This window comes from Mastomys coucha, unplaced genomic scaffold, assembly GCF_008632895.1.
Source record: "Mastomys coucha isolate ucsf_1 unplaced genomic scaffold, UCSF_Mcou_1 pScaffold3, whole genome shotgun sequence".
In the NCBI taxonomy this organism is placed as follows: domain Eukaryota; kingdom Metazoa; phylum Chordata; class Mammalia; order Rodentia; family Muridae; genus Mastomys; species Mastomys coucha.
The window spans coordinates 5,899,231-5,926,837 of record NW_022196909.1 but is presented as its reverse complement, the minus strand read 5'-3'; the positions used below and the strand labels follow the sequence as shown (position 1 = coordinate 5,926,837).

Sequence of the window (27,607 nt, the reverse complement as noted above, 5' to 3'; positions counted from 1 at the left end):
GAGGAGGGAGGGAGGGAAATCTTTTATAAGTGAGCCAGGCTCACACCTGGCTGTTGCTAGGTAACTGTTGGGCGGAACCTAGAGGCAATGCTAACAAACACATAGGGAATACTTTTCTTCAAGATGCAGCTCTGCTTTTAGATTCACACAAGTGCACCATGGGCCTTGTCCTTCATGTAGAAATGGAAGTGAAGCCTGACAGTGGTGGTGCACGCCTTTAATCCCAGCACTTGGGAGGCAGAGGCAGGTGGATTTCTGAGTTCGAGGCGCACCTGTTCTACAGTGTGAGTTCCAGGACAGCCAGGGCTACACAGAGAAACCCTGTCTCGAAAAAGAGAGAGAGAGAGAGAGAGAGAGAGAGAGAGAGAGAGAGAGAGAGAGAGAGAGAGAGAGAGAGAAATGGAAGTGAGATGATTTTCAAATTGAGGAAGCCACAGAGTTCAGAGTTTGTCTGAGACATCTGATAGAACAGCCTCTCCTTCACTTGAGCATTTTAAAAAGTTTTAAGAATGTGCTACTACGGACATATACTAAATCTTAAATTCTTCATTTGAGTAATTATATGAAAAACCATTTTTATTGCTCCACTTTTGTTACTATTATTGTCCTTTTGGTTTGGTTTGAGACAATGTCTTGCTGTGTATCTTAGACTGGCCTGGAACTGGTGATCCTCCTGCCTCAGCCTTCTGAATTAAAACACCTGTCATAACACTAAACTGACTTCCATGTCAGTTTAGTGTTATATTTGATCCATCTTAAAATGTGCCTTTTCTATACTTTAGCATCTCTTGGAACAGGTCTTATATGAAATATGTTTGTTTTCCATACAAATATATAATGTACTTCATAATCAGTGTCTTAATTACTGTAATGTAGTAATTCTTTTGATTATTGCAATTATACTATTTTACAGTTAATTTTAAAAGGTCTGGTATTCTCGCTGTGAGATCCAGGCTGCTTGCCAATACCTGGGCTCTGAGAATGCTGAGTATGATACTTAGAGAAAGCTTGGCCCAATACCTGCTTAGCTGGTAAATGCATAGCTGACAACTGGGTCTGTCGTATTCTCAAGGGGGGCAATAGTCACATTATAAACACTATTAAATGTTGTGGATAGCCCTGGTCTTTTATTTTTATGCTAATTCTCCTCTCCTGGAAAGCACTGCAGACAAGGAGGAGCGAATCACATATACAGGGGCCTTGTGAACCTTCTCCCACCTTAACTTTTCAAATAAAGGCTAAGGCTGATGATTGGGCAGCAGGAGGGAAGGTGGAGCTGAAAAGTTTTGGGGAAAAGGGGAGACGGGGGGAGGGGGGAGATCGGAGAGGATGAAGATGGAGGAGGACGAGGTGGAAGGAAGATGGAGCTGAAGCACGTGGCTTGGAGAAATTGTAAGTCATATGGGATCTAATAGGTGGGAATAGAGTAGTGTAGTGGTAGATCTGTCCAATCTAGGTGAGTAGCATGTATACCAATTAATTGAGTTGTGGATTCACTGATTGGGTAAATTGGGTTAAAAACTTACCACAACAGTTAACCAACAAGAGAATTTTTAATTATTTTAACTTGCAATGAGTCAGTGTTTCTCAGGAGTCAGAATACTGTGCAGCCTACTGGGCTCCTCCGTGAACTTGCAATACCTAGGACTCCAGTGGACAGAAGAAAGGGTGGTGTGTAACCAAGGATCAGGGATGAGGAAGGCTATTTTCTGTAAATATGGCAAAGATGGCCAGTGCTAGCTACCCTTAGATAAAGTCTAAAATTAACATAAGATGGTCTTTTTCTACATTTTAGCTGAATGACACTGAATATCTACCATATTACAGTAAGTTTTTTCTTACCTGATTTCTATAAATTTGCTGTTGATAAAAGTGCTTTGTTTTAAGTGAATCAGCTCTGTCCACTCACCCATTACAGGAGCCATGAGTTCGTCTTAGTGTCTTCACACCTTTGCACGGGCCTGGCAGATGAACTGATGCTAAAGACTGCTGTCATTTGTTTACACTGTGTTTTTCCCTTAGGCAGATATTATAAATGACCTTTGCCTCCTTGACTGCATTTTCTAAAGCATTCTCTCAGACAATCGCTGTGAAGTGATAAACTCTACCTTGTAGCCTCTACTTTGGGAGGGCAGAGGCCAGAGCCCAGGGAGATAAGCCTGGTGATAAGAATGGGCAGTGGTGGCGCACGCCTTTAGTCCCAGCACTTGGGAGGCAGAGGCAGGAGGATTTCTGAGTTTGAGGCCAGCCTGGTCTACAGAGGGAGTTCCAGGATAGCCAGGGCTACACAGAAAACCCTGTCTCAAAAAAAACAAAACAAAACAAAATAAAAAACAAAACAAAACAAAAAAGAATGTGGCATACATTTCAAAATGCACAATGGATCCCACCAACCAAAGGAGAACGGCTGTTGTGTAGGGTTACAACCTCTGGATGACAGAGTTGTTGGCACACAGACCCCACTTTGGGAGTCCCTGAGGACATTCGTTCCCTTTCTCCCATGGCTCATGCACACAGCACACAGCATGTATAAAACAGAATACCCTGTAAAACATTTATAGCTGTAATCCAGTTATATTTAGGTCTCTCTACTCACTCCACTGACTGAAGGTCATTTTCTTCATGTCTGTAGAATACCAGCTTTTCTTTTTCCAATGCTGGAGATTAAGTCCAGAGCCTTGTGCATACTAGACAAGTGCTCTACCATGGAGCTATAGCTCTAGCCCAAGCTGCATGGATTCTACACCTGTTGGCGTGCATCCGGGGTGGAGCTATGCTGACACACAAAGGCACTGTTCTTATGGGGCTTCATCCTTAACGCCATCCTGTCATAGCCATTCCTGAGACGATGGACATATTCCTTATCTGTGCTGGCCTGTAATGCTACAAGCCACATTTGGTCTGAGTTTAGCTCTTAAAATATGGCTTACATTCATGTACCTCACAGGAAAATTTGGGGGTTAATAACAATGGAAGGATGTCCTTAACATGGTCCCCTGTTCATACTGATTCAATAATTTTTTATTATTTTAAATAATTTTCAAATTGTATTTATTTATTATATGGCTTGTATGATGGAAAATATATTCATAATTTAAACACACACAGCTTTAATGACTACTGGCTGCTGTACTGGAGGTCGAGCTAGCTCTCAAGGATCAAGTTATCACATACAGAGGTGTAGCCAGGATGTATTTATTTCTTGTTCCTCTGGAAATTAACAGGAACTAGCAGAAATGCTGTGTAAATGCTTTATTAAATTGCATAATTTAAATTGCTACCACCTTTGAGAAAGGCCTAGACTCTGGGGCTGGAAAGATGGATCAGCAGTTAGGAGCACTGAATGCTCTTTTAGAGGACCTGGGTTCAATTTCCCAGCACCCATGTGGCAGCTCCCAATGTGTGTTTCTCCAATCTGAAACCCTTACACAGACATACAGGCAGGCAAAGCACCAATGCACATAAAATAAAAAGAAAATTTTTTAAAAGGCCTAGACTCACGAGGTCATTCTCTTGACGCTAAGCTTAGCTCGAGCCGAGTGGTATCAAGGATGTGTATAAAATCACAGTTGGCTATGAAGAGGCTTTCAACTCCTTTTGGCTTTCTCTCTCTTTTGCAGAGGACAAGTGTATAAATGCATAATTGGTAGTGGATGTGTAAAACCACAAAGCTCCAGGCCTTCAGAATGGCTGCTCTAACTGTACAATGAAATGTATAGTTTGGGACTTGGCAAACTTTTGAATGATTTCCTTAATCTAGCCATGTGATGTTTTTATTTGTGTGTTCATTATAATAAAGTTATTTTATTTAATAAATTAAATGGTATAAGGTTCTTTGTTTTTAATGATGATAAAACATTTATATCACATAAATATATTTACCTCCTTTCATATTAGCAGCTCGGTGATAATATGGACATTCACATCGCTGTATATCCAACCACTAGAGACAGCACCAAAAAACTCATCCTGTAAAAGCAAAGCTCTCTTTGTACACGGGCACCCATCCACATGCCTGTGCTCCCACTGATGCCCATCACTCTCAATTCTTTGCCTACAACTCGAGTCAGAATCTTATGCGGGTGGAATGATATCAAATCTGTCATTTTTATTAGCTTCTTTCACATGCCTCTGACTCATCAGTGTTGTAACACTTGCTAGCATTGCTTCTCATGTTCAGCCCAGCTACTTCTGTAGGTGGACACTTGAGTTGCTTCCACTTTTTTGTTATTATGAATAATGTCACTGGGAATCACTTCAAGTATGATTTTCAAATCTTTGGGGATAACTAAAGTTTTACCAGAGTGAGATGTGGATATGACAATTGTATTTTTAATATTTTGATATTCTTTTAGCTTTACTATGTGGGCTTAGTCCTAATCATATTTATCCAGAAGAGACCAGCTATAGGAAAAGGACACAGAAACACACTTTCCCAAGTGTTGTTCTAAACCTGCATGGTATGCTGGTGCAATGGTGGTACACATGCCGTGGGAGTAACCAACCACTCTCTGTTGGATTTAAGGCCCACACCATGAGATGGAGCCCATGCTTGCCACTATTCGGGTGGCCGAGAACATGAGACTAGATAGACCATGCACCTAGGGGAAACCCAGATACTATTGCTCTGCTAAAGGAATGTAGCAACAAAATAACTCCTAACTTCATTCTGCTATACCTGTAGACCAGTGGCTCACTTAGCCATCACCAGAGACTCTTCCTCTCTGGAGGAATACAGAGAATGCAGAGACCCACAGCTGCATAATGACAGAGAGTGAGAGAGCTTGGAACACTCAATCCTAAATGGATCGCCGTCATCAAACTGCCCCTTTCAGGACTCGGAGCTACATAGAAAAAGAGGCAGAAAGGTTGTAAGAGACATGAGAATGGGAGATGCCAAGGAATCAGTGACTCCTAGAAACAAGATTGATGTACATATGAACTCACTGAGACCAGAGCAGCATGCACAGGTCCAAGCCAGATTGTGTCCAAGCACTGGGAGAGGTGGACACACGTCTCCATCCCTAATGCAGAAGCTATCTCCAACTGCCAGTCACTTGCAAAGGAAAAATTACTTTACCCCAATGGAGTCTCAATCGGTGTATTAAGAGAAAATTAATTTAGTGGAATTTTTGGAGATTTTTGTCTTCTAATGCTCTGTGCATTTTTAAACTTACTTGCCTTTTGCTCATATATTATGGTTTCAGATTTTATGGGTTATGTGTGTGTATATCTCAGCATGTATGTGGTATATGTGTTTCTTGTACATGTTTCTGTATTTATTCTGTTTTTTGTTTTTGTTTTTTGTTTGGATAGCTGTTTTCTAAAGAGACAGGGAAAGTGTGGAGTTGGACAGGTGAGGAAGACTTCAGAGGAGATGCCTTGAGCAGAATATATTGTATGGAAAAATATTTCAAATTTAAGAGTATTGTTTCGGGGCTGGAGAGATGGCTCTGTGGTTAAGAGCACTGACTGCTCTTCCAGAGGTCCTGAGTTCAAATCCCAGCAACCACATGGTGGCTCACAACCATCCGTAATAAGACCTGATTCCCTTGTCTGAAGACAGCTCCAGAGTACTTACATATAATACATAAATATTTAAAAAAGAGTATTGTTTCAAATTGTAGATAGGTGTCTGACCTGTGATGATAGGTCTCACCCATGTAGTGAGAGAATGAACTCAGAAAGTGTGCAAAACTGTGTTTCTAGGTTGCCATGTTATTTTAAGCAACCATTTTGAGAGCTGCCCACATGCTAGGTACTTGAGACTTAATGAACCTCCACTCTAATCTTCGGAGTACTGTTTCTCACTATGTGTGTTAGCATTTGAGACATGAAGCTAATGGTAGGAAATGTGGTGTGCTTGCATAAGTAAGGCTCTGGGGGTGAGCCTCTGAGGGAGGATGCTTCTTGTCCATGTCTATCCCTGTATCTGTTTCCTGGCTTCCAGCAGGCAAATGGCTCTGCCTCACCATGCCCTTCTTGATGACACTTAGTCCTCACTATAGGCCTCACCCGAAACAGCAGAGATAGTTGAGCATCAGGTGAAGCCTGTGTAGCTGAGCCTGGATCCTTCTTTTATGTGTTAAGCAGTTTCTCTCATGTACTTCTGGCACTGTGGTGAAAGTGCTGGCTATGCAGGGCTTGGTCTTATTTTCCTGCTAAGTGAATAGTGTTGGATTATATGAACCGTTTTCTACTTGGGCTGCCTTGGAAGGAGAGGTGTGTGCAGAGACTCATGCACTGGGCTAGTGTGAGCCTCTCACAGCAGCTCTGCCCTTCTTTACAACTGTTAACCCCCTCCTTTTCCTAGGCTCCCATCCTGTGTTTCTGTCTGGATGTTAAAAGGAGATTGTGTGACTGTCATGCACTGAGTAAATGCCCCCCGCCATTGTTCTAGCTGTTGGGGTTTGGTCAACCTATGAAGGGGTGAGTGTTTGGCCTTAGGTCTACCCTCTGCTCCCTTCTAGAGAGCAGGTTACCTCACACTCCTGCACTGACCACTCTGACAGCACAGGCACTTACCACTTGGCTAGAAGTTTCACTTTTATTTAGTCTACCCCAGGATAGACTGGGCTCAGCGATTGCTGTTAATGGGTACTTGAATGACGTGGGTAGACCCCAAGAACAACATTCTTTTCAAATATAATGGAAAAAAATCCCAGCTAATTGCAGTTTTCTTTTTGTAAAAGTCTATTAGTCAAAGTTAGTAGACTCTCTTTTTAAAACTTACTTAGTGTGTATGTATTCCATGTGTGTGCAGATACCCCTTGGAGGCCAGAGAGGGCACTGGGTCCCCTTACACTATACTTCCAGGCGGCCGTGAGGCACTCTATGTGGATGCTGGAAACTGAACTCTGGTCTTCACTTTTAACTGCTGGGTGATCTCTCCTGTCCCGGAACTGTACTTTTTATCCAGAATGATAAGTGTTAATCCAATAGGGTAGCGTTTACACTTGAAAGAGCTATGAATGGATCTTATGTAGGAGACAGAATTACACCCGAAACCTGTGGACCAAAAAGTCCCCAAGCTCCTGCAGCTCAGGCATTTGACAGGCACTGACTAAACACTTGCTGTGCTCAGTGAGCACTGCTGTAGGGTAAAATGACAGGAAATCCCCTGCCTGAGCAGAGACAGTCTCACTGTTAAAGGTGGTTGGTTACAAGACCTCATTTATACAGCCAGGCAGCGAGTACAGCTTGATGGAGTTCCAGAAAAACAAGATGCACCTTATTGTTTGCTATTTGATTTGAGAATTCTCAAATATTTCATTTGCAGCTTTTCTTTTTCTTTCTTTTTAGCACAATTCATGTGGGTTAATGTACCTAAGCCCAGCAACAGCAGCAACAACAAGAAGTCCAGACAACCAGCATCAGGGTTTGTCCGGTGGAGCTAAGGGAGCAAGCACGCCGGTGGCTGGAGTAGATCTTAGGTTTCAGGTCCTAATACCCAAGGGTAGCCAAGGGGTTCAGCTTTCAGCTCTGTCAAGACAACCTTTGGGCCTTTTAACCTTGCCTTATTTTAAAGTGTGTGTGCATGTGTGTGTGTGTGCGTGTGTGAATGTGTGCGTGTGTGTTTCCAGGGTCCTTTCTCCTGGAGCTTATGTGCTCTGGAGGGGCAGAAGCAGAAGGCACTTTGTCCTCCTTCAGGATTACTAAACAATTCTCATATCACAGTCCTGAGAAAAGCACTTTGTACTCCAAGATAAGAATGGCAATATCAACTCACTGGTTGTGTTTAAAACAATAAAACCTTGATCATTCCTCATAAACCTGGACTCTATCAGGGGCAGTTCTGTGGGTTTTTCTGTACCCGCGTTCACTGTTATGAGGACTTGTGACTTTCATCATGAACATGACCACCATGGCTGCCTTCTGCTCCTCTTCTTCCGACACAAATCTGCACACTTAGAGACCGTCACAGGTTTTTGGTTTCCATCACATTTATTTTCAGTTACTCCTTCTCAGGCACTCATCGGGTGAACTTATCTTTCAGGAATGCATCTGCCTCTGAGTCAAGGCTCAATTCATGTGCTCAATACATCCCCTTCACTGCTGGTTCATCCACTGTAAGGTGCCAAGTACCTACAGATCTGCTTCTAGTCCTTGGGAACACCTTTAACCCTTTATATGGTCACTTGTGTATCAATAACTTCAGTGGCAGACTTGCCAGTCATTGTATGGATGCAGGGATATGTTAGGAAGCAAATCTGACATGATCACTGTTACCAGGAGTGTAGAGTGTGATGGCAACAACCAATCAGAACACAGCAGCTCATCGGAAGGGGACAGAGTCATAGCTACTCTAACAAGGCCATACATTCTAGTACTTTTAAGTAGTGCCACTCCCTATGAGCCCATGGGAGCCATTTTTATTCAAACTACCATACCCATAACATTTAAATTGGAAGAAACTAAAGCATGGCATCTTTCTACTGGAAAACTGTGTCCCTGACCATTTGTGGAGATGTGACTCTTTGGAAACAAGATGGCCACATATTCACCTCCCAAAGCAGGTAGTATCTTTCTTTACTTCAGGAATACTGGAAAGTCTTGGTCCCAACATTTTCTCCATGCCACTTGTGAAGGGATCAAACAAGACCTCACGGAAGGAAGCCTACAGTCTCCTTTCACATTCCAGGTGGGTCTGTGTATAACAAACAAACAATCAAAAACCAGATGTAGAATGAATAAGATTAAGTGCCTCAGTTGAGGTAACAATAAATAAAAGCAAACCCTTGCCTAATATAAAAGATAAACGCCCTTTGAGGCAACAAGTCCCAATGGACTCAAACCCACCATAGAAGACGACCAAGAGAATAGGCTTACCATCCCTGTACCACCCTCATGTCACCCCAATATTACCTGTAAGGAAGCAAAATGGGAGAGGACAGAGGTGTGCAGAATCTCCAGGCCATCAATGACTAGTTACCTCTCACACTGCAGTGGTGCCTAAACCCCACTCTGCTATCCAGAGTTCCTTTAACGACAATCTGTTTTTCAATGACAGACCTTGCAATAGCTCCTTTAGTAACCTTCTTGCATCAGATGGACAATTTCTGTTTTCTACACATAGTAGAGATGGCAGTCCACTTGGTTTTATTTACTGATATTTGTATTTATGAGCAGACAGGACATTTTCAGACAGGATATGCAGTTATCTCTACTCTTGACATAATTCAGAGTGCTCATTTGTCTGACATTACATCTGCTCAGAGGGATGAACGAGAGCTTTTAGCCAGAGTGTCTGTGCACTTGGCAGAAAACAAAACACCTAACATTCTCATGTGGCTGACAGACATTTGGATGGTGCACCATTAAGGCATACTGTGGAGGCAAAGAGGATGTATGACTTCCTCTGACCAAACCATTCAAAATAGTTAACAAATCACAGAATTAATAGATGATATCTATTTGCCCAATTAATTAGACACTATTAAAATCCCAAGACACTTGACTGGCAGCAGTAATGGTGGTGGCACACACCTTTAATCCCAACACTCGGGAGGCAGAGACAGGCGAATCTCTGAGTTCCAGGACAGCCAGGGCTGCACAGAGAAACCCTGCTCAAACAACAACAACAACAACAACAAATCCCAAGACACTCTAAAACAGTGATGTTTTTAACCCGTGGGTCACAACCCCTTAGGAGGTCACATAGCAGATATCCTCACTATCAGATACTTACACTTGGTTCATAACAGTAGCAAAATTACAAAGCATAAGTTATTAAGTAGCAACAAAAATGATTGTATGGTTGGTGGAACTGCATGTGCTGCCAGTCTGTCTTGTTCATGATGCCTCTTCCGTGTCTAACCTCCTTCTTCAGGCTAACAGAGGTGCCACAACCAAAGGACAACTGGGCAACAGAAGGGCTGGAATCTCAACCCCCACAGTAACCTTTGGGTGGGTCCAAGTAGGAAGCCAATAATACCCCTAGGTACCCAACTGTCTCTTCGGGAACATGTACATAAACACTGGGCGTCAAAAAAAAAAATGATACCTTCGTGTAAACTAGAGTTTTGGAAGCCCTCTCCAACAACAGCTTACAAGGTAGACTCAGGGTGCCTCCTGTCTACCCCAAACACAGATACGTAGGCCACTTCAAGGGACACGGAGGCATTACCCTTTACTGAATCGGCCATTTGAAACCTCACTTCCTCCATGTTTCCCCGGCCTTGGCCTAGGAGGAAGAGCATCACTATGTCCCATTTAGGACTGAGTACTCAACCATCTCACTCTCACCACTTTGACCAGATGTGAGGTTTTTGCACTGACTTCTACCCGCTGCAAATACAAAAGGCCAAGAGCAACACTTATGTAGGGATATAAATGTAAGTCTGTGGAAGGCAGTTTGAAACCACATGCATTCTGGAAAGCAGAAGCAGGTTCCTCCCTGGGTACAATGGTCTCCCCAGCCATGGGCTTTGAACTGACTTACAGTACCAGGCTAGGGTTCTGTCCTGTGGGGCAGGTCCCAAGACCAAGCAGAAAGAGGTTAGTTACCTCCACGGCATTTATGCCACCATTATACCCAGGGGCATCTTGCCTAGTAGGCTGGTATTGTAGCAGGCAGAGTGATTCTCACTTTAAACTGCCCTTAAAATTTTTGTGTTCCATAGGTCCCACTGAGAATTTCAAAACACCACACTTTGAGACCAATCAGAAAACGTCTGGAATAGTCTAAGCAAGAAGCAAAGACAAGCAGGGTAGAAATGGAGAGGAGTTGGAAGCCAATTTAAGAAACATTTCTGAGACAACCACGGAAGAAGTTAATGATCCTATTATTGAAGATGGAAAGTTGGTTTATGGGTAACAAGATCAAGTTTTGTAGTAGCTTGGGAGTCTAAGTAGGAGGGGGTATCACAGACAGAAATGTAAGTGGAAAAGAACTTCGGGTAAAAAACAGAATGTGGTAAAATTCTGTGGCCACATCTGTAGCCACATAGGGCAAGGTCTTTCATTTTCAGCTAGCATAGCCATTTGGTAAACACAAACTGACGTCCAGGTCCACTCAACAGTGGAATTGTCTGCAGGTTAAAAACAAGTGTGGGCAAGTGCTTACAACTGCTTTTAACCCAGATTTCTTCCTTTAGCTACTGTTTTTCACTATTCAGGAAAGGCCAGCGGGTCGTTGTCTGGCCTTTAGGAAGTTGTTACTCTAACCTAACATTCCTGTTGATAGATGGGACCGCGGTGGGATTCTGAATGTTGTGTAAATTCACGGGGATCTTCACGTGTGAGTTTACACGCGAGGATCCACAACTATCTGTAGAGTGAGGAGCTGACGTTCAACATTCTCGTACGCCTAAGGAGCTAGGGCAAAGGTTTGGAAATCACCTAGAGACAAGACCTCCGGGTTTCCAGGTGACCCAGGAGCCTGCGGAAGTCGCCATCCTGCAGTTCAGGGCCGGTTTTCTTCCAACGTTTTGCGACTTCTTACCCTCTGGATCGTCTTGTGCGAGGGTTGCATCCCTTACCTCTTTAAGCCTATCATCCCCGGGCCGCGAAACTCCCTGGTTCACCTAACGGAGGTTCCTCACCCGGGGCCAGGAAGTCCGATCCCCAAGGCAACCGCATCAACTTCCGGTTCTAAGCAGCCTCCTGATTGGTGGGCGGCCTTACTTCCGGACGTGCCGGCGCGCCGCCGCCGGGAGGCCCCGCGCCTGCGCGGTGGGAAGGCTTCGCTCCCGGGGCGCGCTCTCGCGAGCCGGTCCCGGGAGTCGGCGCTGGGGCTCGAGGGCGGGGCGGGACGCGAGACCCGCTGCACGGAGCACGGCAGGTGGAGGCAGCCGCCACGCTGGAGCTGGAGCTGGAGCTCGGGGGGGCGGGAGGGCAGCGGCTCCTCCCAGCCGGCCCGGGCGCGGAGAATGAGTCCGAAGCAGTGGCCTCGGTGCGCGAAGGCCGTGGCCAGAGCGTGCTGCGCTGGTTCACCACCGTGGTGCTGTGTGCCGCCTTCCTGGGGCTGGTGAGAGCTGGGCCCAAACCCTGCAGGCCAAGGCTGGAGCAGGCGTCCTGCAGGGAACGCGGTCTCCTTAGTGCCCTGCGCCGCGAGCGACCCTTGGTGTACATTGCTTAATCCTCCTGGATCTCAGTTTTGTCATCTGGAAAAATGGGCACGATGAATACGTTTTCAACACGAGTAAACTTAAGTTTCCTCGGGGAAACGGGGAGATACAGGATGGGGAGCCTGCTCCCCTTTCACCCACCCACTGAAGCTCCAAATTGATCACAGAAAAGCTGCTTTGAAGGGTTGCCCTTTTCTGGGGGCCTGACCAAATCCAACCAATTGCTTTATTTCGCAGATGGGAAAACAGGGCCCTAGAAGAAAGTGGCTTTTCTGGTTAAATGATAGCATCAAGGACATGTTGCTTACCCTGTTTACGGTCCTGTTTAAATCAAGCCTTTAGATCCTTAAATGATTTTCTTCACTCAAATGCAAGAACTAAAAAAAAAAAAAAAAAAAAAAAAAAAAAAAAAAAAAAAAAACGCCTTAAAGACAGGGACCAACTGCTGACCCAGAACTCCCTATTGTAGACCAGATGGCTGTAACTCATTGTGTAGATCAGGATGGGCTCAAATTTCAGAGACCACCTGCCTCTGCCTCCTGAGTGCTGGGATTAGAGCTGTGAACCACCTACCTAAAGTGATAATTTTTGGCTCCAGCTTTGTGAGCCTAAACCTTTGATGAGAGTCCCTTCTGGTCCCTCAGAATTGGAGCCTCAGTTTCTTAAAACTATTTTGATGGGAAAGTAGGGAAGAAAGAAAGCCCTGCAGATAATGCGTGTCAGGTGTTGCAAGTGCTTTGAAGGAAAATCTGAACATGCTGTGGCCCTGTGGGCACCTGGTTGCTGGTGCTTGGGCAGGGAACACACTCTTGGTGTGGAGCAGAGTAGTGCAGCACAATCAGGCTTTGTTTGTTTATTACATATGGGGGATTGACCCAAGGACTTCATGCTAGGCTGTCCCCAGCCCACAGTCAATGGTTCTCAAAATTCAAATGACTTAAAAACGTTTCCTTAGAGGTTTTTAGGAATTTTATCTAAAATGAAGGTCCTTAGTTCTTGCGAATCTATTGTGTAACGTCTTACTGTTAAAATCTGTGTTGTATTTGTCTTGCCTTACAGAACTTATGTTTCCTGACAGCTTTGGAATGTGAGGAAAACTATAGATATAGGAACATTCAGATTACTCATAGTCAGCATTAGATATACAGTTCAAAGGAACAACTCCATGTGTGCCAGAAATATTGGCATCTTAGTGTAAAAATCATATTTTGATTTCTATAGCATATTTGAAAATATAGGTATATATTTTGAGAATAGTTTGTTACATTCTAAATCTTTGTGCAGATGGTGTGTGTAGAGGCCAGAGGTGTCTTGCTCAGTTGCCTTCTACCTTATTCATTGACAGGGAGCTCACCCATTCAGCCAGACTAGCTGGCCAGCGAGCCACAGGGTCTCCTTCCCTGTTCTTCAGTGCTGGTGTTCTAGGCATGCTGCTGTTCCTGTGTGTCAAGCCAACACAGGCTGGAGTTATCTGAAAAGAGAGAACCTTAACTGAGAAAATGCCTCCAGAAGATCCAGCTATAGGATATTCTCTTAATTGTGACTGACGGACGGGGAGGGCCCAGCCCATTGTGGGTAATGCTGTCCCTGAGCTGGTGGTCCTGGGTTCTATAAGGAAGCAGGCTGAGCAAGCCAGTAAGCAGCACCCCTCCATGGCCTCTGCATCAGCTCTTGTCTCCAGGTTCCTGTCTAGTTTGAGTTCCTGTCCTGACTTCCTTCAGCGGTGGACTAAGGTGTGGCGGTGCAAGCCAGATAATCCCTTTCTTCCTCAACTTGCTGTTTGGTCATGGTGTTTCACTGTAGCAATTGAAACTTGAGCTAAGACAAGCTGGCACCAGGATAGTGGGCTATCGCTGTGACAGGGCGAGCATGCTGTGACAGGGCAAGCATGTTGTTTGGGAGGATCGTGCAAGGACTTTGGAACTTAGGGTTAAAAAAGTTATTGAGAATTGAGAGCTTACCATGCCATTCTTGTAGGAGCTCGGAAGATAGGAATGTTAAGAGCTGGGGCTGATGTGATTCAGGGGGTTAGAGCACTGGCTGTTCTTCCAGAGGTCCTGAGTTCAGTTCCCAGCACCCACAGCTACAGCTGTCTATACTGGGATCTGATGCCCTGTGCAGGCGTGCCTGCAGACAAAGTACCCATATACATGGATACATCTAAAAAGAAAAACAATGTTGAGAGCAGTGTAGTCAGTGGAGGCCTGGCTTGTGAAGTTTCAGAAGGAAGCAAAGACTCCCAGACCATTTGAGTTAAGAATAAATAAAACAATTTAAAAAGAAAAAAGTTGAAATAGTTTTCTAAGTTGTGTGTGCTGGGATACACTGGTAGCAGCATGTGGGAGGCTGAGACTGGCGGAGAGAGGCCGTCTTGAGCTACAGAGCAAGTTTGAGTCTCCAAACAAAATGAAGACTTTAAACAAAGTATCAAAAGTTGGGACTAGAAGGCCACTGGGGAGTCTGTGGCTTTCCTGCTGCTGCTGCTGCTGCTGCTGCTGCTGCGCCGTTTTCTTAGTGCTACCGTCCTGGGGTAGACTGCCCTCTCTGTCTATCCTGTGCTACCGTCCTGGGGTAGACTGTCCTCTCTGTCTATCCTGTGCTACCGTCCCTGGGGTAGACTGTCCTCTCTGTCTATCCTGTGCTACCGTCCCTGGGGTAGACTGTCCTCTCTGTCTATCCTGTGCTACCGTCCCTGGGGTAGACTGTCCTCTCTGTCTATCCTGTGCTACCGTCCTGGGGTAGACTGTCCTCTCTATCCTGTGCTACTGTCCTGGGGTAGACTGTCCTCTCTGTCTATCCTGTGCTACCGTCCTGGGGTAGACTGTCCTCTCTATCCTGTGCTACCATCCTGGGGTAGACTGTCCTCTCTATCTATCCTGTGCTACTGTCCCTGGGGTAGACTGCCCTCTCTGTCTATCCTGTGCTACTGTCCCTGGGGTAGACTGTCCTCTCTGTCTATCCTGTGCTACCGTCCCTGGGGTAGACTGCCCTCTCTGTCTATCCTGTGCTACCGTCCCTGGGGTAGACTGCCCTCTCTGTCTATCCTGTGCTACTGTCCCTGGGGTAGACTGCCCTCTCTGTCTATCCTGTGCTACCATCCCTGGGGTAAACTGTCCTCTCTGTCTATCCTGTGCTACTGTCCTGGGGTAGACTGTCCCCTCTATCCCATGGTTTGCTAGCATGGGAAAGCTACTTCTTGGTCAGTGTTCCAGCGATTGTAAAAAGCTCTCTTGCTTTTGACCATAGGGACTGAGTGTTGCTATCCTGGGGCCCACCTTTCCAGACTTGGCAAAGAACGTGAACAGAAACATCAGCAGCTTGTCTCTGATTTTTGTGGGCCGTGCCTCAGGATATTTATGTGGCTCTATGATTGGAGGAGTCCTTTTTGGCTGTATAAATCATTTTTTACTTTTGGGTAAGTAAACACTGCTCTTTACATCTTTGTTTCTGTCAACAAATGTATAACTCAGCTCTAAATATGGAAGATGGTTGATGACCAAGATGGGCAGCATGCTGGGATCCATCAGCTGGGGAGTCTGTACTGAGCCCCTGGGAACTTGATGGGCCCCTAGGTGTGAGTGTTGGTAACCCTGAGCAATGCTGACCTTTCCTGTGATACAGGCTCCACTCCAGGCACATGCACTGGCTCACCATGAAGCTCTGCTTATCTGGGGTGAGGGCGGGGCTTCTGGGGCCACAGGGGTCAGAATGAGTTCCTGGAACCTGGCCAGGCTCTATGGACTTGGGCTTGGAGATGAAGGGACAGGGGATGGTAAGGGAGTGATCTAGGCTGCACTTCTGTCCTGCTGCCCTTGCCAGAGCTGAGCACAGACTATGCACCTTGGATCCTGAACCTGGGAAAAAGGGCAGAGCTGTTAGCATGCCATTTTCAGTAAATTGGCAAGATTAAAGGCAAGTCAAGGATGTGTTAAAACTCCAGTGGAAGGGAGCATACTCTGCTGCTGCTAAGTAGACACTGTGTCACCTGCCGAAGCACTGACTAAGTAGACACTGTGTCACCTGCCAAAGCACTGACTAAGTAGACACTGTGTCACCTGCCGAAGCAGAGCTGTGATTTAGCTGAGTTCTTCCTGCTTCTTCCCAGGGCTGTCTCTTTCTGCTACCACAGTTGGTCTTTATCTCATGCCGTTCTGCAGGACAGCAGCCTTGCTGATTGTCATGATGTCCGTCTTCGGGGTTTCAATGGGCATTCTGGATACAGGTTAGTGGATCGTTTATTGTCACCTGTGCTGTTTGGGGCACCACTGCTAGGAAAGGACAGCTGATGACATCACACTGTCACAGGAACATCAGACTGGGACCATGGCACCTAGTCAGGACCACTCTCCATGCCAGTAAGAACATCCATTTCGCAGCATGTTTCTCCGTAAGCAAGAGGTGATTTAGAATATCCAAATGTGAAGGATGTTCTTTCTCTGGACAGACAAGCAGGCTTTCCTTTTAGGATAGAATCTGACCACCTTTTCTTTTTTTGTTTTGTTTTTATTTATTTTTTTATGTGTATGAGTACACTGTAGCTGTACAGATGGCTGTGAGCTCTGGCCCCACTCGCTCTAGTGGCGTAATTCACTGGAGCTGTCTTCAGATGCACCAGAAGAGGGCGTCAGATCTCATTACAGGTGGTTGTGAGCCACCATGTGGTTGCTGGGACCTTCAGAAGAACAGTCAGTGCTTTTACCCACTGAGCCATCTTCCCAGCCCTCGAATCTGGCCATCTTACTGCAAGAAGCTGTAAGGATTAGAGGACAAAGCAAGTATAGAGCCTTTGTGGGCTGAAGGGAGCAGACGCGGCATCCAGCTGAGTTCCAAGCTCAGTGAAGCCTTTTCAGGAAACTCTGTTTTCCATCCACAGAGCCTCTTCCTAGGACAGTGTGGCGTTTTTTCCCCTCCAGCATTCCATCCCTTTCTTTCCTCCTCTCATGTTGTTTGGTAGGGTGTGGAAATATTTGACACGTTAGGCTTCGTTTGGTTGTGAGGTTACAGAGTAGAAATGTGTGTTTGTAGTGTCCAGCCTGCAGACCTACACGGGTCGTGGGTTGCTTCGGACTGGAGATTGGACCTGACCTGTGGAGATAAACGGGTAGGGAAACAGAGTCGGATGCCAAGAAAATTTATCAAAGCGTGCTTTACTTGGGGTTAGATGAGTTTTTATAGCAGATGGCAAAAATGAAACCACAACAATCAAACTTGTAACATAAACATGATAGCAGACGTAAGGACACAAAGTCTGTTTATGCAGCAAGGAAGTTCTGACAGGAGTTAGCTGAGAGTCCGTCTTTGATCTCCAGGAGAAGCTGCAGTGTTAGTGTGCTTTGTCTTGCACCACAGATGGCCGGCTTCAGCTCGGGGCTTGTGTACGTACTTTCAGTTTCAGAACCACATTCAGGCAGCAATGGAGGGGAAACTACACTTCACCCCTTTAGTTTTGTTTTTTGTTTTTTGTTTTTTGTTTGTTTATTTTTTTTGGTTTTTTTTTTTTTTTTTTTGGTTTTTTTTTTTTTTTTTTTTGGTTTTTTGAGACAGGGTTTCTCTGTATAGCCCTGGCTGTTCTGGAGCTCACTTTGTAGACCAGGCTGGCCTCGAACTCAGAAATCCGCCTGCCTCTGTCTCCCAAGTGCTGGGATTAAAGGCGTGCGCCACCACTGCCTGGCTCACCCCTTTAGTTTTTAAACAAAAAGCAGGATAAAGGTCACATAGCTCGACACAGATTCTGCATGGGAAACATCACGGTGCTTAGCTGGAGGGCTCTGTTTATCTCTCTGGTTCCATCATCCCAGATTCATTTGACACAGCGAACCGGGCTAATAACGTGTCTTTCGCAAAGACACAGCCACTTTGGCACGTGCCTCTGTCTGGGTTGACTTCACCACCAGAGAGACATACTCCTTTCTGCACCATCCATCCATACAGAATGCCAAGATATGCCTTTAACACCTGCAGAGTCCGGGAACTGCCACTGTATCTAAGAGCAGTTTTCAAAGTCCTGACAGCCTGACGTTGAAGCCAGAAGGTCTCTGTAGAGTTATAAATCTTCCGCTTGGGCTCTGGAGTCGGTTGCCTAGGGAACTGGTCTCAATACAATGCAAATTAGTCTTTTGTTGACTTCGGGACTTGAATTAACCTTTGAAATGCTAGAATCCTGGTGGTGTGCCAACGACTTCGACATGTCGCCAGCTCTTAGAACATAAATATTGCTGCGATAGCCAAAACTTCTGTGCTCTGGGTGAGCCACTGTTTGTTTTGCTTTGGGCATAAGCAATTTTCTGAATCAAACAGGAAAAATACCTTCAAAACTGTCAGGAAAAAGGCCTGTCAGCTTAGAACAAAAGAAAACGAAAGAAAAAGCTTTTCCGCAGCAGTTTGAACGTTCCTGCTAAGAGGTCAGTTGCTCTGAGTCAACTTGGTGGATTAATCTTTCTGGGAGCCAACGTGTCCCGTCCTCCTTTTGAGAATAAATGCACACTGACCCTCTTCCCCAAACCAAAACAGGGTCTGGTCCATACCAGGCATTGGTAAGAGGGTCCCTCCAGCGTACCATGGCATAGGAACTGATAGTGTTAGGATGCCAATGTCGGTCCGCCCCAGACCAGCCTTTAACATTGATCTACAGAAAATTCAAAATAAAAAGTACAAAGACAAGATGTGCCTTTGGAGACCTTTGGGGGAAAAGGTTCCCTCCCCTGGTCTTGAAAAGCCAGCTTTTAATCGTGCGATGAGCTCGCTTGACAATGCCCTGTCCCATAGGGTTATATGGGATGCCGGTTTTATGAAAAATGCCAAAATCTTTGCAAAAAGAAATAAAATTTTTGCCAGTGTAAGATGGCCCATTGTCCGTTTTGATTGTTTTGGGCATACCCATAACACTGAATGCTTGTAAACAATGATCAATAACATTTCTAGAGGCTTCTCCTGTTTGCAGGGAAGCAAACATAAATCTTGGACAAGTATCAATGCAGACATGTATATATTTAAGCTTACCAAATTCTGCATAATGTGTTATATCCATTTGCCAGATACTATTAGGCATAAGTCCCCTTGGGTTTACCCCCAAATGCGGGACTGGGGATAAAATAACGCACTTAGGGCACTGTTTAACAATCATTCTTGCTTGTTTTCTGGAAATTTTATGTTTGAGCCTCAGAGTTTGGCTGGACAGGTGGAAATTATCATGATCCCATTTAGCTAAGGCCACAGGATCTCAAACTAAAATCTCTCCTATTAGAGCTCTGTCAATGAGGTCATTACCTCTGGCTAATAGCCCTGGCAGGGCAGAATGAGCCCAAATATGACCAATATAGAATTGATTTTTTCGTGCAAGAATGATATTTTGTAATTGAGAAAATAGGACTCCTGCTGGGGTGTCCAACTTGAACATGGTACAAGTTTCTAGCAGCGGTACAGAATTATAAATGTAGAAGCTGTCAGTGTATAGGTTAAATGCATCAGGCACAGCTTCAAAGACTTTTAAAACTGCAGTTAGTTCAGCCAATTGAGCAGAGATACCAGGAGTTTTTATAACCACCTCTCAGTTATTAATGAGATATCTAGCTCTTTCTTTAGATGTGCCATCAGTAAATACTACAAGGGCATTTTCTAGTGGCTTCCAAGCCGTTACTTTTGGAAAAATCACTTTGTGCACATTTAAAAACTTTATTAATTTGTCCTGGGGATAATGATTATCTATAGTTCCCTGAAATCCAATTTGAGCAAGCAATCATTCTGTGCTATGCTGCTTTAGCCAGGAGTCTTGCTCCAAAGTAAAAGGCTGAATGATAACATCTGGCTCTTTGCCAAAATAAGTCAGTGCTTGTTTCCTACCAAGCATAATTATCTGGGCAACAGCTTCATAATATGGCAAGATATTACGTTTAGGAGACACCCTTGAATGGATCCACATAATAGGTGCCTTTTGCCACAACAATGCTGTAGGGGCATGACTAGTATTGAAAATTAATAAATGTAAAGGTAAAGAATAATCTATGTAAGTAATAAGTTGATTCTCAATAGCCTTTTCTACCTGTTGTAAGGCAGATATTCCTTCTTTAGTTAAAGATCTAGGAGAATTCGGATCAGAATTACCTCTAAGAATATCAAATAAGGGCTTCAAGTCTCCTGTGGTAAGTTTTAGGTAGGGATGAAGCCAATTGATATCACCTAATAGTTTTTGAAAAATCATTTAAAGTTTTTAATTTGTCTCTATGTATAACGATTTTCTGAGGAATAACAGCTTGATCTGTAATTGTGAAACCTAAATAATTATATGGATCTTGAGTCTGCACCTTTTCTGGGGCTATTTGTAACCCTCTCTCAGTAAAAGCAATTTGTATATCTTTATAACATAAAATTACATCTTGGGGAATTTTCCCTGCAATCAAGACATCGTCTGTGTAATGGGCAATGTAAATCAGTGGCCATTTCTTTCTTATTGGTTCGATTACTTGTGCCACAAATGTCTGACATAACATAGGACTGTTTGCCATCACCTGAGGAAGAACAGTCCGTTCATACCTTTTCATAGGTTCCTTAAAATTTACTGATGGAACACTGAAAGCAAACCTCTCACAATCCTCAGGGTGTAAAGGAATTGTAAAGAAACAGTCCTTTAAATCCATAACTATTTTGTAAAATCCTTTTGGGATTGCCACTGGAGATGGCAATCCAGTCTGTAATGCTCCCATTACCACCATAGTTTCATTAACCTTTCTTAAATCTTGCAACAGTCTCCATTTACCTGATTTTTTTCTTAATCACAAATATAGGCGTGTTCCAAGGGGTATTTGATTCCCTCATATGACCTGCTTCTAATTGCTCCTGCACTAGCAATGAAGCTGCTTCTATTTTCTCTAGAGATAAAGACCACTGATCAACCCACACAGGAGTATTATTTATCCACTTGATTTTATCTGCATGGGGTACAGGTAAGACAGTGGCCATTATAGAAAATGTTTCAAGCCTTTATTATTAGCATGAGGCTGCCTATTAGCCAGCTCATTAGGACTACATAATACCAGCCTCATCTGTGATAGCAGATCTCTCCCCAACAGAGTGACGGGGAGGTTAGGCACAACATATGGTTGAATTTGTCCTGAGTTACCTTGCTCATCCCTCCAGGTTAGCAGCTTAGAGCTTCGTTTTAGGTTGTTGGCATGCCCAATCCCTTGGAGGTGAGTAATGGACTCAGTCAGAGGCCAAGTCAAGGGCCAGTTCTGAGCTCTGATGATACTCACATCCGCTCCTGTGTCAATTAGTCCCTCAAAACACTTTCCTTCAATAGTTAGTTTAAGATTGGGCCTCTTATTTGTAATAGACTATATCCAGTAAACCTCAGGAGCACCAGGACAACTCTGTCCTGCCTCATTAGCAATAGCCTTAGGAGACATAGGATACATAGGAACCAAGATAAGTTCAGCAATTTTTTCATAAGCAGGTACTATAATAACACCACGTGGTGAAGAAGCCATAATCTTTATTTCTCCTTGATAATTGAGATCAATAACACCTGGGTAAATCTGTAAACCATCTACAGTAACACTACCTTTGCCAATCACAAAACCCCAAGTCTCTGGAGGCAGTGGACCATAAACTCCAGTAGACAGAATCTTAATTCTCATTTCTGGGGTTAATACTGTGTGCCAAGCGGAGAATAACTCCACTCCTGTATGTCCTGGTGTTGCTCTGAGGAGCTCAGGTATAGATCTTCATGACTTGGCAGTCTCTGGGCCCCATGCACTGCTTTCTGGTTCAAGAACGGGGCCCAGGGCTGGCCCCTGGAGTCGTTTTTTGAACAAGTGTAGCCTTGAGAACCTTTCTTAAATCTTCCCTTTCTGGCCCAATGTTTTCCTTTCTTACACCGATCACACAGTCTCTTGTCCATCGCCTGCTTGCTGCCTCTCTGTATTTCCTGACCTTTTTGGACATTCGTTTTTAAGATGGTTAATGCTGCTGCAATTATAGCATTTCTTGCTATCCCGCCGCTGTGCCAAAACTTTTGGGACAGTTGTATCTTGTAACGTGGCCACAATGGCTAAGCTTTGATTGAAGGTAGGGCCTATGTCTGCACAGAGGCGAATATAACCAGAAATATCCATCTGACCTTTGTGCGGTAGGAGAACTGCCCTGCATGTTGCATTAGTGTTCTCAAAAGCTAACTGCGTGATAAGGGGACCCTCTGCATAAGAACTTCCAAGCATCCTGCTGGCCGCCTCCTGTAGCCTAGCCACGAAATTCTGAAAGGGTTCCTCTGGACCCTGCCGTATGCCCGTCAGGTTCACGCTGCCTCCACCTTTTGTGGGCAACTTTATCCAAGCCCTGCATGCTGTAATAGCTACCTGGGCCAGCGCTCTGGCAGGGTATTCCATCTGTCAAGTCATTCCTTCAAATTGCCCCTCTCCCACAAGCATTTCAAGAGTCCAATCACGATAATCTGTCTGAGCATTCTGTATGGCGATTGTTTTACTATGTTCACGCCATTCAGAGTTCCAGATCAAATAATCTCTGGACGAGAGGACTGCTTTGCACAATGATTTCCAGTCCTGAGGTGTTAAATTATAATCTACAATGCTGCTGATCAACGCTTGGGTAAACGGTGCGCTGGGCCCATATCTATCGACAGCCTCCTTCAACTCCTTAATGATTTTAACATCAAAAGCTTGGTAGAATCTCTGTATGTTATCACTCTGACCTCTGCGTTCCTCGACCGGAAAAGCCAGCAACCCTGAACTGTCTTGCCCATACTCTCGGGCTCTGCGAACGTCCCCTCTGAGGGCAAGTGTTCCGCCCTCACATAGCTGTCTTTCTTTCTGCCTGCCTGCATTTCAAATCCCCTAAGTTCATCAATCAATTCTCCTATCTTGATCTCGAGTTCTGCTCTACTTATTTGAGATCTCCAATTCTAGATCTCTCCCGTGTCTGGGAGGGCACAGACTTAGTGTAAGTACGCTGTTTTTTAGTACGAGATGCAGCGAGTTTGCCTTTTGTGGACGTTTGGGTCTTTTCGGCTACAGTACTGAACGAGTCAGAGGAATTTTGATCCTCTTCATCTACTGTACTGCTCGAGTCAAAGGAAGTTTGATCCTCTTCAGAGTACGTAGAAGACTCAGTCTGTGAGTCAGAACCTGTCAATTCTGAACTCGTAAGACTTATTTGGCTGTCTAAAAGATCCTCCTTCCGCTTATTTTTCTCATTTTCATTCATAATGTCCATAACTATCCCCCAAAGGCGGAGGGGAAATCCATCTACCTTATTATTTACAAGCGCCTTTCCTATCTTTTCCCAGGATTTTTTATCTATCCTGTTTAAACCCTCTAACCAAGGGCAGTAAGCTTCAATCAGCTCTGCTAACTCTATTAATGCATACCTTTTCACCCTTACTCCCTTTGTTCTGAGTAGCTTATCCACGTTCCGGGTAGCTACCTTTGAAATATTTGCACCCATAGTTCCTTCACCGCTGATAAATCCCTAGGTCACTAAATGTATCCGGCAAATACCGTAGCCTCCTCACACCGATTCCTGGCCAGTGCTAGCCGATTACCGTGTGGAAATGGCCACGTCCGTTTCCTTTCTTCCTTTTTATACAGAGCTCTGTGTCTGACGGTGTGGTCCCTCAATCCGTTTCTCTTGTGTCTGAGCCCCACATTCAGGGCACCATATGTAGTGTCCGGCCTGCAGACCTACACGGGTCGTGGGTTGCTTTGGACTGGAGATTGGACCGGACCTGTGGAAATAAACAGGTGGGGAAACAAAGAGTCGGATGCCAAGAAAATTTATCAAAGCGTGCTTTACTTGGGGTTAGATGAGTTTTTATAGCAGACGGCAAAAATGAAACCACAACAGTCAAACTTGTAACATAAACATGATAGCAGACGTAAGGACGCAAAGTCTGTTTAACAGTAGTTCTGACAGGAGTTAGCTGAGAGTCTGTCTTTGATCTCCAGGAGAAGCTGCAGTGTTAGTGTGCATTGTCTTGCACCACAGGTGGCCGGCTTCAGCTTGGGGCTTGTCAGCATATGTACTTTCAGTTTCAGAACCACATTCAGGTAGCAATGGAGGGGAAACTACATGTGTTTATCTGAAAGTTAAGAGAGCCAAAGAATGGATGCTCTGGCTGTCACCTCAGAGGGTCTCCATCGGGACAGTGCAGAGTCTGACAGCTGTGCGTGGTGCATCAGGACTTCCATGACAGTTACTACTAGGTGCAAAAATACAAGGCTCTGATGATTGGCCACTATCCGATGCTAAAATCCACCTCTCTCCTTCCTTCCCTTGTAAGTAGATGGGAGTGTTATTTCAGTATGTCCCCCAGTGTGGTGTTAGCACATTTTATGAAGTGAAATGCACATTTGCTGATGTGCCTGGCTCTGGTGGGCAGTGGCTTACCAGCATATAGATTATGTATGTTAGGAGGAGATGCTGTGATGCAGTCTGCTGCTGGTGAGAGTGGGGCAGAGCTCCTTAAATGCAGCCCTCCTGCTTCCACATTGGTTCTGGGTAGTGTCACCTTCCCTTTTTTTCTTAAATAGCAATGTAGAGTTCTCACTAAATGATTGTTAATTCAAATCATTTCCTTTGTTGGTAGGTGGCAACGTCCTCATCTTGGATCTCTGGGGGGACAAAGGAGCCCCACATATGCAGGCCTTGCACTTCAGTTTCGCCTTGGGTGCCTTTCTGGCTCCCCTGCTGGCTAAGTTGGCCTGGGGTACAGCGTCTGCTCAGAACCACACCGAGTCTGACTTTGACCCTCTGATGCTGAACCGGTCCTCCAAAGCCACCTCAGACTCTGTGTTCGCCGTACCTGATGACATGAATCTGCTGTGGACATATGCCTCCATCGGCACCTATGTTTTAGTAGTTTCTGTCTTTCTCTTTGGTCTGTTTTGTAAGAAACATTCGAGGCAGAAAAAATCCACAGCATCTGCTCAGGAAGCTCGGAGGGCTAAATATCACAGGGCCCTGCTATGCCTCCTCTTCCTCTTCTTCTTCTTCTATGTGGGAGCCGAGGTGACCTACGGCTCTTTTGTATTCTCCTTCGCCACCACCCATGTTGGCATGGAAGAGAATGAGGCAGCTGGCTTGAACTCCATCTTCTGGGGGACCTTTGCAGCCTGCAGGGGACTGGCCATCTTCTTCGCAACATTCTTACAGCCTGGAACCATGATTGTGTTGTGTAACATTGGCAGCCTGGCCTCATCTTTCTTTCTGGTGCTTTTTGACAAGAGCCCTCTTTGTCTCTGGATCGCGACTTCTGTGTATGGAGCCTCAATGGCAGCCACCTTTCCCAGCGGCATCTCCTGGATTGAGCAGTACACCACCTTAACTGGGAAATCTGCAGCATTCTTTGTTATTGGTGCTGCCCTGGGAGAAATGGCCATTCCTGCAGTGATCGGAATTCTTCAGGGACACTACCCAGATCTGCCAGTAGTTCTGTACACGGGTCTGGGCTCCGCCATATTCACGGCTGTTTTATTTCCTGTGATGTATAAATTAGCCACCTTACCCCTGCAACGCCAGCGCAAAGGAAGGAAGAGCGAGGACCAGAAAGCTCTGCTTTCCAGCTCTGAGCTACACGACTGTGAGGAAGAGAACGAGGAGGACGATGCAGAAAAGTGGAATGAGATGGATTTTGAAGTGGTTGAAATGAGTGATCCAGTGCAGGAGTCTGCAAGGGAGCCGTGTAGAGACGCGGCAGAGCCCAGAGGGCCCAGTCGGGTCCTTCCACACGGACTGACTGGTGAGCCCTTTTCAGCCAGCAGCCGTAATTCTCTTGTGGATCTTCAGAACAAAGGGGAATAACACTCAGGCGATGGAACTACTGAATGATATACTGTGTGACGCTGCTCCCGAGGACACCATTCAGAACAGAGCTCTGGCTGACTTCGAGCATGCTTTGGCACTTGAAATTCGTGTCTGTTTACAGGAAGCAGTGGAATCATTTGGAGTGTTTAGAATTTTGAGTCTTCTGTAAACTACCGCTCGTTCTTATGCACTAGGATCTCATTAGGAGACTGGTTTGTGGTCTCCATCTTACGGAGGGCATTGGTGTGTGTGTGAAGAGCTGGGTAGTGTGCAGGGGTCAACACTGTAGAAAGCGAGCTGATGTGCTGAGCAGTGATTGGGCATCCACACCCGACGCGGGCGAATCGTGTTAGAGAGCGTCTCTGGAGATGGGAAGATCGGTTTCTCCCTTCTCCCCCTGTGTAGGATTGAACCGAGCATTAGTGCTGCCTATTTATTCCTGTGAGAACACACATCGGCTAAGCTTCCTAGGGATCTAGCTTCTTCCCTGACGTCATGTTCAGCTCTGACAAAAACCGGGTTTATTTTTGACCTCCTGTGATTCTAGAAATGCAAATGAGGTTATTTTTAACTTTCAGGGATGGTGTTTTGTTTCTCAAGTCTTACTTTATAGTCCAGGCTGGCCTGGAGTTTACTAAGTAGGCCAGGTTGGCCTCTAACTCACAGTTCTGTTTCTGCCTCCTGAGTTTTGTAATAGAGGCATGTGTTACCATGCATGGTGAAACGTGTAAGTTTTAAAGTTGTGTAATATTTTTGCTAAAAATAGTCCATTCATTTCAAATGTATAAACCGAAACTGAGGGGTAGCCCTGTGAACGTGCTGGAGCTTATGCAATCCTGAAGTTCGGTGGTCGTGGTATTTAGTGGCACTGCTGTGTTCATTGATCTACAACACACCCGTTCCCTATACTCAAGGGTCATCATTTAGTATTTTAGTAAATTTTATTCTTGTTTCCCACACATTTAAAAAAAACCAACAGCACCTTGCCACTGGCTCTCGTGTTCACTGTTACAGTGGCTCATCACACTTCTGACATTTTAGTACTTTTGCTGACACTTTAAAAAGAGTTTATTTTTATATGCTGTTGTCTGTCGTTCAGAGAACATCTGGGGACACATTGATTTTATATTATTTTCTTAGCTTTTGCTTTTGTCTAGTGCTGTTGGCTTAACACGGGGCCTCGCACTTGCTAGTTAAATGCTCTATTTGTGAGCTAAGTTCCCAGCTTTTAGGTCTTCATTATAGAAGCTGTTTTAAAGTTACTGTGTAAGTCGCAGTGGTATGGATGGATCATGCTGACCACAGTCCACCTCAGTAACAGCGGCTAGGGCTGGGCCTTGCGGTTGTAGGATTTGACTCTCACTGGGTTGCGGTATTACATACATTCTGTAAGCCAGGGTAAATGTTTACTTTACAGATAAGCTCTCTTCTGTTTGTGGTGATGGAGAACCCATGTCCCCTCCAGGACCACTCCATGAGTGTGAGGTACCTGGAAACCAAATTAAGGTGGAAGCCAGCGGGATGGCCGGGGAGTCAGGGATGAAGAGTTTGGCTTCACAAGTGTGACAAAGCTAGGCTGGACCAGCCTTTGGTATGCTGAGTGACAATGAATTGCTACATGACTGCAATATTTCTTACCAAATTTTAAGAATTTGTTTTTCTTTTTGTTTTTTTTTTAAGTGCTTACTTTCCTAAAAAAATAAAAATGATTAAAATTTTCTGTGTAT

At 44.9% G+C, this 27,607-nt stretch overlaps 1 protein-coding gene and 1 long non-coding RNA gene across 3 annotated transcripts; one reads left to right on the top strand and one right to left on the bottom strand.

The window, feature by feature from the left end:
- Positions 1-7,925: 7,925 nt before the first annotated feature.
- Positions 7,926-11,570, bottom strand: LOC116074517. 2 transcript variants are annotated; one of them, XR_004112205.1, is made up of 2 exons: positions 11,481-11,570; positions 7,926-8,647 (listed from the first exon to the last, which is right to left on the bottom strand). It is a non-coding gene; the product is annotated as an uncharacterized LOC116074517 (long non-coding RNA). The 2 variants fall into 2 exon arrangements; XR_004112204.1 differs by having other exon boundaries at positions 11,341-11,564.
- Positions 11,571-11,658: 88 nt separating this feature from the next.
- Positions 11,659-27,607, top strand: Mfsd4b (major facilitator superfamily domain containing 4B). Its single transcript, XM_031347974.1, has 4 exons — positions 11,659-11,968; positions 15,315-15,483; positions 16,174-16,290; positions 24,664-27,607. The coding sequence occupies exons 2-4, from the start codon at positions 15,435-15,437 to the stop codon at positions 25,875-25,877; spliced, it is 1,380 nt and encodes a 459-aa protein (XP_031203834.1). The 5' UTR covers positions 11,659-11,968; positions 15,315-15,434; the 3' UTR covers positions 25,878-27,607.

Bases quoted from the DNA above. Each gene is read 5' to 3' on its own strand.
- Mfsd4b (XM_031347974.1), top strand. From the start codon at position 15,435: ATGATTGGAGGAGTCCTTTTTGGCTGTATAAATCATTTTTTACTTTTG. The intron at 15,484-16,173 runs GTAAGTAAACAC...GCTTCTTCCCAG, and splicing joins AAATCATTTTTTACTTTTGG to GGCTGTCTCTTTCTGCTACC. The intron at 16,291-24,663 runs GTTAGTGGATCG...CTTTGTTGGTAG, and splicing joins AATGGGCATTCTGGATACAG to GTGGCAACGTCCTCATCTTG.